The sequence below is a fragment of the Neophocaena asiaeorientalis genome, unplaced genomic scaffold, assembly GCF_003031525.2.
Source record: "Neophocaena asiaeorientalis asiaeorientalis breed wild unplaced genomic scaffold, Neophocaena_asiaeorientalis_V1.1 scaffold35, whole genome shotgun sequence".
Classification (NCBI taxonomy): domain Eukaryota; kingdom Metazoa; phylum Chordata; class Mammalia; order Artiodactyla; family Phocoenidae; genus Neophocaena; species Neophocaena asiaeorientalis.
Window position 1 is genome coordinate 605,178 of NW_020172984.1, and position 10,782 is coordinate 615,959.

Consider the following 10,782-nt stretch of genomic DNA (forward strand, 5'->3'; position numbering starts at 1 on the left):
TGTGGCTAGTCTGAATTGAAACACGCTGCTAGTGTGAAATATACACCGGATTTTGAAGACTTAGTCCGGGGTGGGGCAGGGGAATGCAAAACATCTCTGTATTTTAAAACTTGATTACATGTTGAAATGATAATATTTTGGACATAGTATTTGGATAAATAAAATATATTATTAAAATTAATTTCACCTGTTTTACTTTTTTTAGCGTGGCTACCAGGCCATTTAAAATTACAGCTGTGGGTGGCTCACATTCCGTTGCTATTGGACGTCGCTGCCCTGAGGGTTAGAAAGCCCGAGCTGAGATGCCCCAGTCCAGCAAAGCTTACACCACATTGGGACCACAAGGGGGCGGTACTGTGGTGCCGAGCTGCCTGGGGCAGGACTTCAGCAGCAAGCAGGCCGGCTCCTCACATTTTCTGATGCTACCTTTTAAGGGTAGTTTTAAACAGCTTTTTCTAAAATTTAAATGGCCCATATTATGTGACCCCGAGGTTAATATAAATCATTTCTCTAGGGCAGGAGTCTAAAACTCCTGAATTACAATATTCAAGACTGGAATTTTAAGGCAGCTGCAAGTTTCTCACCATCACAGCTAGGGAATGAAGAGGGACTGTGAATTCAAGTCGAGAGAAGCCTTAAAGCTGGGCCCCAGAACAGAAGGTGGACTGTGAGTAAAAGCTGGAGGTAAGAGGGTTGGAGAAAAGGTAGCTCCAGGAGTGATGTTAGGAGGACTTAAGCACAAGGAGTGGGTATTGGCTTATGGGCGATGGGTGACCTCTGGACATACTCCCATTTTCATCAAAATGCTACCAATCTGAGTGTAAATTGTTACCACCTTTCTTCGGGGCAATTTGTAAGTGTATTTTAAAAGCCTTAAAAATGTCAATATCCTTTGACCCAATAATTCCATTCTAGTAACTCATAAGGAAAATTTTAAACTGCACAAATATTTGGCTATAAGGATATTCATCCAGCATTTGTAATAGCCAAAGAACCCAAAATAACAATAAAACTATAAGCAACCTAACTACACATTGATATGGGTTGGTTAAATCAATTGACAGTTATAATATGGACTATTTTGTAAGTGTTACAGAGGTTGTGTAAATGAATACTTACTGACATGAAAAGACATTTATGCTAAATTCTGTGAAAAGGGTCAGCTACAGAATTGTATGTCCAGTATGTGTGTCAATTTTGCTTAAAAAAGAAACAACAACATTAAAAGCATACATCTGCAAAGACAATTGGCTGAAAGAATATTCTCCAAGGGATTAATAGTCATCTCTGGACAGAGGCTATGGGTGGGCTTTCTTTCCTTATTTTTTAAAACTGCTTTTATAATTAACTTTTTAAAAGATTATTTATTTATCACAAGTGACACGTTCTTTCCCAAGCCCTCCCCAAAGGGGAAGAACCAACGTTTTCGTTAAAATCCCGACACTTTCCCCATACCTATTAGCATTGTTCCATCTCGTCCTCTAGTCCCTGTGTCCAGTCTTTTCCCCTCTAAGCCTGGGGACCCTTCACCGGGGTCCTGTGTCTCTCTTGTCTCTCTCTGCCCCACCGCCTGTATGAGACCCCGTCGGACCGCCCGGGTTGTTGTAAAACTTCAACAGGGTCTGGCCCGACTTCTTGGAGTCGGTGGAATTGTAATCCAAAGGTCCGTATGGAGGAGACAAAGGGACAGGCCAGGAGGGCGGCTCCGAGGGACGACTGCAGACCTCCCTCCCACGGCGGCATTCCGCGCCGTCCCCTCGCCTGTTGCACAGGCAGCAGAACCTCCGCCCGGCTCGCGGTGGCGGGCGCGTAAAGATGTCATCCTGGACACAACGCGAAGGCTGCGCCACGAAGTTTGTCCCTTTGGAGGCACCGTTCCTGCCCACGGCCCGCTCGCGTCATGTGAACGACCGAGGGGCGCCCGAGACCAGCGGCGGAGAAGGAGGCGACTCGCGGCGGGATGGAGGCAACTTTAGAGCAGCACTTGGAGGATACGTGAGTAGTATTCTCGTCGGCGTGTCCTGGGGTCGCGGCTGGGGGATTTGAACGGGACAGAGGGCGCGAGCTGCGAGCGCCGGCCGGGCGTCTTGGGGACGCCCTGTCCCGGGGCCTCCGGTGTGGGTGCGGAATGACCCGGAATTAAATCCCGCCGGGGCTCCGCACACTCCCTCCAGAGCGGGTCTCTGCGGCCCGAGCCCAAACCCGATTCTCGTGCTGAAATTGCCCGGACAGGGTCGTTCTTCGGGAATTTTAGGAACCGGGTTCGTTTGGGAGAAGGAAGTACCACTTGTGCAGAGCCCTGCCTTATAAACATAAACACACACAGCGTATTTCCTTCCGGGTGTAACCAGTTACTTGCTGAAAAGCATCCGTTAAATTTTTCGAATGAGTAATATCTACGGAAAATCCAAAGTTGGAAAAATAGAAGGCGTACAGGGAAACACCTCCCTCGCATCAGTGCCCCTCAGCTTCCCACTACCCCTCCAGGAGGCAGCCCGTGTTACTTAAGAGTTTTTCAACAGTTGTTTCAAGTGAGTTAGTATGTTAACATATGCATTTTTAACGAAGGCAACAAAATCCCGACTGTTGCAATGTTTGTGGCCCTCCAGAGCTCAACAGTACCTGGGCACGGTCTTTATTCTCATGAGAGAGAAACTGGTTTAACTATTTAAATCAGTTAATTGTAATTTAATTTTTCTTGGGACGTGGGGGGGGGGGCACTACAACAATGCCTGGTACAGAGAAAGCATATTTGTGTTATAATTATTTAAATTCATTTTCCCACATCATTTGCTTTCTTCTTCCTGCGTTCCTGGAATTAGAATGAAGAATCCATCCATTGTTGGAGTCCTGTGCACAGATTCACAAGGACTCAATTTGGGCTGTAAGTATCTCACATCAACCCTTTGGTGGATTGCACAGCATTTGATGTTGACTGGGAGCCTAGTGTGCTATTATTCTCTAGTTTTTATTTCCTGTTACGCTGCCACTTTCTGGGGACTTTTGCAAGCGTAGAGATCAAAATTAGGAAATTGAAACTTCTCTATAAAGGGAGAAATGTTCCTTGCAGTTCTAGCACTACAGAGTCGTTTCTACTAAAGTAGTATTTAAATCATTTTAAATTGGGTCTAGAAAGGACTTCAGACAATGACAGAAGTTACCATTTATTGAATTAATGCATATGCTGGGACTGTGAAGCTTTGTATACATTATCTCTAATTTTCACAATAACCCTGCTAGATGAGTGGTGTTACTTTTTAGTCCGACGTCACTTAAGAGTAAGTGAGTAGGTAGTAAAAATGGGGCCTGCAGGGTTGGACACACCTAGCTTCAACCCCTTGCTCTTCCACTTACTAGTGGTGTCAGCTTGGACCAAAAAAGAACCTTTCTGAGCCTCAGTTTCTTTACTGAGTTGTTGCCTAATAAGAATTATTATTATGGAATTGCATTTATTGAGCTCTTACTATGTGCCAGGCACCGTTCTAAGTGCTTTGTGTATACTAAGTCATTTAATCCTCATGACAACCCTGTTAGGCAGATAAAGAAATGGAGGCACAGAGGTTCACTAACTTGCCTAAGGCCATACAGCTACTAAGTAGTTGAGCTAGGATTTGAGTCTGGCTCAGAAGCCTCTTAATCAGAATACTATAAAATTATATATGTAAAGCACTCAGCACAGAACCCAGACATAATGCTCAATAAATGGTAACAATTACTGATGAGAAAATAAATCCAGAAAGGTAACAATGGAAGCCTTCAGCTAAGTAATGTCAGAACTAGTAAACCCAGGACACCTTGCTCCTTACTCCTCTGTACTGCAGGACTTTTTAAAGCTCTCAATTTTTGCTGGGAGGGTAATTGAAGGAAGTAGTCTGTAACTCAGGTTTTACACACAAATCAGTTTAGTTGGAAGAAAAAAGGCAGATTTTTTTTGAGGCACTTGCCAGGCTCACAAAGGAAAGGCTGAAATTCAAGTGCAGAAATGTAAAACTAAATGTACTCCTTCAAGAAAACTTCGCCCAAAAGACTGCACTGTGTGTCCAGTTAATGTTTTATGTAACAACAGTAAATGCACCAACTCTGCCATACTGGCATGTCTATTACCTGAGTTAGTTTCAGGCAGATGGGCTTGTGTTGCCTTTATATACAGAAAGATATTGTAAACGTAGTAATTACGTTTTGTACCTGACATCCAAGATTTAGTTCTTATCTACAGGCTAAAACAAACATTAGTAAAAAGCCAATTCTGTTGCTATTTGAAAAACCAGTTTATTCTAGTGGAAATAATTGCTCACAGAATATTTATACATGCTGTTAAGGTGATCTTACAGCCAAACTCCTGAGTAAAGATCTTTATATCCTTTGAGGTTGATCTCAGTAAAAGGAAATCAGATTTTCCATGAGGAATTAATTAGTTTCAACAAGTCTCTTGCCCTTACTGGTTTTTGTCAGTCTCACCTATGAATTTCTTCGTTTCAGTTTGCTTTCAGATTGACTTGAATTACAGCTTCCTTATATGCTTGAGAAGGTGTTTAGAGATGGTGATGGGAATGACTTGGAAAATTGAGTGTTATGGCCTTTTACTGACTTAAAAGCTGTTATTGGCTTTCTCACTGATGTAACCACTGAGTATCAGGGCAGAATCATTTTATGTCAGTACCTAACCTAAGAGACCATGAGCTGAACCTTCTTTCTGTGAATAATTCAATTCAGTTCTACTATACGTCTATACTCATTTTTGGACAGTCAGGCAACGTGATATCATCTCTGTCTTCCAGGCCGCGGAACCCTGTCAGATGAGCATGCTGGGGTGATATCTGTTTTAGCCCAGCAAGCAGCTAAGCTAACCTCAGACCCCACTGATATTCCTGTGGTGTGTCTAGAATCAGATAATGGGTGAGTAGATGGCAGCAGATCCCTTCCTTTCCTTTTCATTCAGAAAAATCAATCCCTGGGAAACTTGACTGGGGCTTGCCCTGTGTTCATCAGTGATTTCTCAAAGTACGTGGAGGAAGGTTCCACCCTTTGGACCACAGGAGCAGATGGATTGATCTCTAAAGCTAATGTGCTTTCACACCACAAAGACATTTAAATGAAGAGTAAGAGTCGTCACGAACTATCAATAAAAGAAGCAATAAATAACACAGAGGAAGACTAAACAAAGAACAGAAACAATGTCTGTAGTAATAGAAATACCAAAGACATTCCAAGTGAGGGTCCTCAGAATAATAGTAAATGAAAAAAGCAGAACTATGCACAGGGACTTCCCTGGTGGTCCAGTGGTTAAGAATCCGCCTTCCAATGCAGGGGATGCGGTTCGATCCCTGGTCAGGAAACTAAGATCCCACATGCCGCGGAGCAACTAAGCCTGCACGCTGCAACTACTGAGCCCACGTGCCACAACCAGAGAGCCTGTGTGCCGCAATGAAGAACCTTCGTGCTGCCATGAAAGATCCCACTGTGCTGCAACTAAGACCTGACACAGCCAAAAATAAATAAAAATTTTAAATAAATAAACTATGCACATTATGATCACAGTTCTGTAAAGTGAGAAAAAATGTATATATGGTATACATGCATATTAAAAAAGGAAAATATTAATAGTGGTTTCTTTGAGTGATAGGATTATAGAATTAATTTCGTTTTTATATTTTATACTTTTCTGTATTTCCCAAATGTTTTATTGTATTTAGATATTGCTTTCATACATAGAAAAGTAAGTATTATTTATTTAGTTGTGTCCTAAACCAAACAGCATCTTTAATCTTACGTCGACTCCCACTTGCAACACTTTACTGAATATCTTCCACTTTGCCTTTCAGGAACATTATGATCCAGAAACACGATGGCATCACAGTGGCAGTGCACAAAATGGCCTCTTGACATCTTGTATCAGTTCTCCAGCAGCTTGTCACGGGGACTCGATCGTACCTTATGTTAATTATCTTATAGAGCTATTAGAGTTCCAGTAATTAGGCCATTCATGTAATGTGCATTAGGCACTTTTCTATTAATTTTAGAGTAAGCTGCTTTTTGACACTCTGACTTATCAAAATTGACTTATCAAAATACTAGTTAAGGGAAGTATGTTTTGAAGCAAGTGTAGGTCACTTTGTATACAGAATTTTGTTATGTTTAATAAAACTGGTTGGAGGAAAGCTTGGATCTTTTCTGAATTCTTTAAACTCTTATCAAATGTTTATTTTTTCAATTATCAAATTGTAATTTTTCTTAAAAAGGTAACTGCTCCAAACCATTCTGTTTCGGAAGCTCCTGAAATACATAGATTCTCACAGAAACATCCATGGATATATAAAACAAGTCAAGCATACTCCTACCCCATAATAAAAACATAATAGTAGATATCATAAGTACTTACTATATGCCAGGAACACATTCAGTTCTCGTTAACAACCCTATATGGGTTCTCAATAGCAGAGAGGTGGAAGCAACTCAAATGTCTGTTGATGGGTGAATGAATAAACAAAATGTATATACATACCATGGAATATTATTCAGTGTTAAAAAAGGAAAGAGATTTTGACACGTGCTATAGCATGGAGGACTCTATATGCTAAGTAAAATAAGCCAGTCACAAAAAGACAAATCCTGTATGATTCCACCTATATGAGGTACCTAGAGCAGTCAAATTCATAGAGATAGTAGAATGGTGGTTGCTAGGGTGAGGGGAAAAAATGGGGAGCTACTGTTTAATGGGTACAGAGTTTCAGTTTTACAAGATGAAAAGAGTTCTAGAGATGGATGGTGGTGATGGTGGCAACAATAATATCAATGTATTTAATACCTCTAAACTGTACACTTAAAAATGGTTAAGATAAAAAAATGGTTAAGATTATAAATTTTGTTTTATATATTTTACCACAATAAAACAGTTTTAATTAAAAAACATGAACTAATAAAAACACCACCTGAACTAATAAAAAATTCAGCAGAATTACAAGACGAAGATCAACTTACAAAAAGTGAAAAAGCTTCTTCTATACCTCAAAATAGAAAATAAGAAAACATCTGCAATAGCGACAAAAACAATAATGCATTTAGGAATTAATAAAGGATGAAAAAAACCTGTATGGAGAAAAAGTCTAAACTCTTAAGGATTAAAAATTGAGCAGAACTAAATAAATACAAAATATTGAATACAATGTAACAAAAGGATATCAAATCTGCAAAGAATTTTTCCTGAATTCAATGTATTGTAATAAAGATGGCAGTAGGAATTTTTTTTTGTAAACTTGACAAACTTTTCTAATATTACAGGGAAGCATAAAAGTTTCATAAATAGTTGTCAAAAAAAACCCTATATGGTAGGTACTCTAATTTGACCCATTTTGCATTTGTGTAACTAAGGCTAAGGAATTAGCAGAGTCACCATTTGGACCCAAGCCTCCAAGTCAGAGCCTTACTTTTAACAGCCAGACTACTACAGAAGTAGGCATGTTTGGCCAGAAGAAAATCTACCAGTTTGAAAGTATAGGACATTGTCTTGTCTTCAGACTTTATCATTCTCAACAGAATGGTGCATAAGAAGATACAAAAGACTTCATTTTGTTGAATTTGAATGCAGCTCATATTGCTGTCTAGCAATTTAATATTTGACAGTATACAAAGAATATATATCATTTATTCAAAAATATCAAGCAACTACAAATATATAAAGTGCTAGTTTAAGCACAGTGATCTCTTATAATTTAAGGAATGGTGGGAACCCTCCCCAAATCTTAACTCATTTCTTCACAAAGAGTGAGGACAGGAAAAATAAAATCTTGGTAGTGCTTGTATTATACTCTAAGTCCCTAAGTGCCAAAAAGTTTCATGGACTGAATTTATCAGTGGGGTGAGGGTAATAGTGGTGACAGGAAAATCATGCTGCATCCTTGCTGAATAACTTTAGGGCCAAGAGTTAGAAAGAGGTTGAGGGAATTATTTTAGTTAAAAATCGTATAAGCTTTATTAAGTCGATTGGGTACAGATGTCAAAATTTAACTAATATCCCAATGGTGGCTTAAGAACTCTTTGCTCTTGATATAAAGCCCCACATGATTAATAAGAACCATTTTTAATAAACTAAGTACCAATAGCAGGTCTGTTAATGTGCAGTTACTGTATATACATAGTCCTCACAACAAACTTGTAAATAATATTAGCCACATTTTACAGGTTTGGAAACAGATTCAGAGAGGGTAACTTGCCCAGAGTGTGCAGGCTTAAATAATGGCAAAGTTGAGATTCTAACAAAGTCTGCATTTCCCACTATACCTCAAAGCTTTCTGTATGAAAGACATGTTTCAAGGGGTTCATCTCTGACAGCATCTTTCTTTGCAGCTTTCCTAGCCTCTGGAAATGACTCATTGTTCTGCCACATTTCAAATCTGACCCAGCCCTCAACATCAGAGCTCTCTAGCAATACAAAGCTAGCCTCATGTCATCCTGTGATCAGAATCAGATAGCCCTGCTTTAAAAGAGCAACAAGTACCTACCAAAAACAAAGTCTTACAGATGTTTACTAAAAAATGTTTTCTAGATTACGTTAGTAACTACATATAACTCTCTGAAAAACACTCACCTTCCCTCTTTTGGGTTTTGTCTTCTGCTGAAGGTTTGTTTGATCCTTACCACCAGACCCACATAATTGCATAATCTTTTCCATTGTTAACTTAGAGGCCATCTTCCCAAACCACTAAGCTGTGCTTCTGCTAGCGCTTGAATCAAAAATATTATAGAGTTGGTTTAAAGAGCCTGAGAAGCCCCTTACCTTTTAAGGAACATGCATAATAAATATGTGCAGATTTTCCAGATAAAACCAGAAAAACACACATCAGCCTAAAATACACTCTGGTTTAAAACCTGGAACGTTGGTGCTGGGAAGATGAAAGGCAATTTCCTGTTGACTTCTTTTCTTTTTTCTTTTTTGATGTGGAGGGTGGAGCAGAGGAAGGAAATGGGATAAGAAAACTGAATTGTCCCAGTAATGTTCTAGGAGACTCAGCCTTAACCATTTCCAAAATGCAATAGAAAAAAAAGTTTCATTAAAATTAAATATAAGTATACACCTTTCACGGGAGGTGTTTGGAGTTAAGGTAACATGTATAGAAAAGTAATTAAAAGAGGGCTTGGAACTCCAAAGTACTAACCAGAATCTTCAGTCATTACACAGAAGGTACACAAATATGCTGCAGATTGCCATTTATGGCCCAGGAAACGTATTGCCCAACTCTGGGGCCCCACTCCCTGCCTTGAGCATAATGTTAAAACATAAACTGAGGCATATTAAAAGTGATAAGAGCTTATCTGAGCAAAAATCGATGTGAAGCTGGTGCTGACAAACCAGAGGAGGTTAGGAGCGCTCTTCCATTCAGGAGCTCAAGGAGAAGCTTTTGCAGAGAAAATGCAGAAGCAAAGCAAGGAAATTATTGATTGGCTACAGCTTAAAGCCTAGTTGGCTGTATGTGACTGGTTGTCCTTAGGTTTTCATTTCATAACCTTCAGGCATTTACAGGCTTAGGTTTTGGTTTGCTTATGTAGGCCACACAGCACTAGAGCCACCTTAGTCTAATGGCCTCCTGTTGCCTCAGCCAAGTGGCTTGTTAATTTCTTGCATTTGCTACACTACCAGAGGTGTTGATCCAGCTACAGCAAGAGGTATTTGCTATGGCACAGACTCTTCCTTGTTTAGCCAACAAGTAAGCTAAAGCAATTCTACTATCTCAAATTATCTTACCAAGAAAACCTAGGGACTTCTGTTCTGTAGGTATGGCCTTAGCAAGATTCAGCGATAGTTGCCAGAGAAGCATTGTCTTGCCATGCATTAACAGAGAGAAAAAAGCAAGTAGTGAAAAGGCAAAAGGAATAAAGGTTTCAAACAGGAAATAAAGATCTTGATCCGTGACCTCGGGAGAGCTGTCCATCTCAAGATGCTCTCTGCTTCTGGAGAGGAACCTCCATAAGCCAATTTTAATTTTAGGTCTCCAGTTGTACAGTTCCAAGAGTCTGGAGGAGCCCTTTTTAACTGGGAGATATGGACCCAAGGTTTAAGGCCCTGAAGTTTGACTGCTGACTTGGTACGGTCCCTTCTAAGGAGGTTCAAGGGTAGTCTTTGTTCTTAGTGATTTCAAATCAGAAGGGTAGGAGAAAACTGGAAATCTTAGTTTGGAGAGTAGCCAGATATTTGAGAAAACTAGAACAATTCAGGATCCAGTCCGGTTTACAGGTATATAACAAAAGCTCAAAGACAGTGAATAGGACTAGAATCTGATATCCACAAGATCGTATTATAATTTTCTACTGCAACATAATTTTTTTGATAATCACCCCCATTTCTATCAAAGATAATCACAGTAAGACTAATTTGTTTGCAGAATAAGTCTAGTCTCATAAAACTTGGGCTGGTTATTTACATAGGTGCAGTAGGAAGAGTAATTGACCATATAGGCTCTTTTTAAATCTGTTTTGCTAGGACTTTTCATAAGGAATCTTAGATTGAACTTTTAAAGGCTCTCCAGATTAAGAAGTCAAGTCAAGGATTTGTCATTTCAGACTTCATCTGGAATACCTATAGATTTGGGTGAATTCCTCTCTTCTCACGGTCCCTAAGATACCCTGAGGTTCTCGGGCCTGCCAGGAAGTGACCTTCCTTACTCACCTGGTAAGGTTTCTTGGAACCCTATAAACAAGATGCCAGGCCAGTTTTTCTTAGGAGCTTTATTGCCTCCATAAAGTCAGCCTTAGTTCCTTAAAACTGTCTGGTCATATCTGATTTTATGA

The 10,782-nt window shown here is 39.8% G+C and overlaps 1 protein-coding gene across 1 annotated transcript; it reads left to right on the forward strand.

The window, feature by feature from the left end:
- The first annotated feature begins 1,866 nt into the window (after window positions 1–1,866).
- Window positions 1,867–6,163, forward strand: LAMTOR5 (late endosomal/lysosomal adaptor, MAPK and MTOR activator 5). The gene is made up of 4 exons (XM_024742058.1): window positions 1,867–1,995; window positions 2,823–2,884; window positions 4,779–4,896; window positions 5,823–6,163. Exons 1-4 carry the CDS (start codon window positions 1,961–1,963, stop codon window positions 5,881–5,883), a joined length of 276 nt encoding a protein of 91 aa, XP_024597826.1. The 5' UTR covers window positions 1,867–1,960; the 3' UTR covers window positions 5,884–6,163.
- Window positions 6,164–10,782: the final 4,619 nt, after the last annotated feature.

Bases quoted from the DNA above. Each gene is read 5' to 3' on its own strand.
- LAMTOR5 (XM_024742058.1), top strand. From the start codon at position 1,961: ATGGAGGCAACTTTAGAGCAGCACTTGGAGGATAC. The intron at 1,996-2,822 runs GTGAGTAGTATT...TCCTGGAATTAG, and splicing joins GAGCAGCACTTGGAGGATAC to AATGAAGAATCCATCCATTG. The intron at 4,897-5,822 runs GTGAGTAGATGG...TTTGCCTTTCAG, and splicing joins TGTCTAGAATCAGATAATGG to GAACATTATGATCCAGAAAC.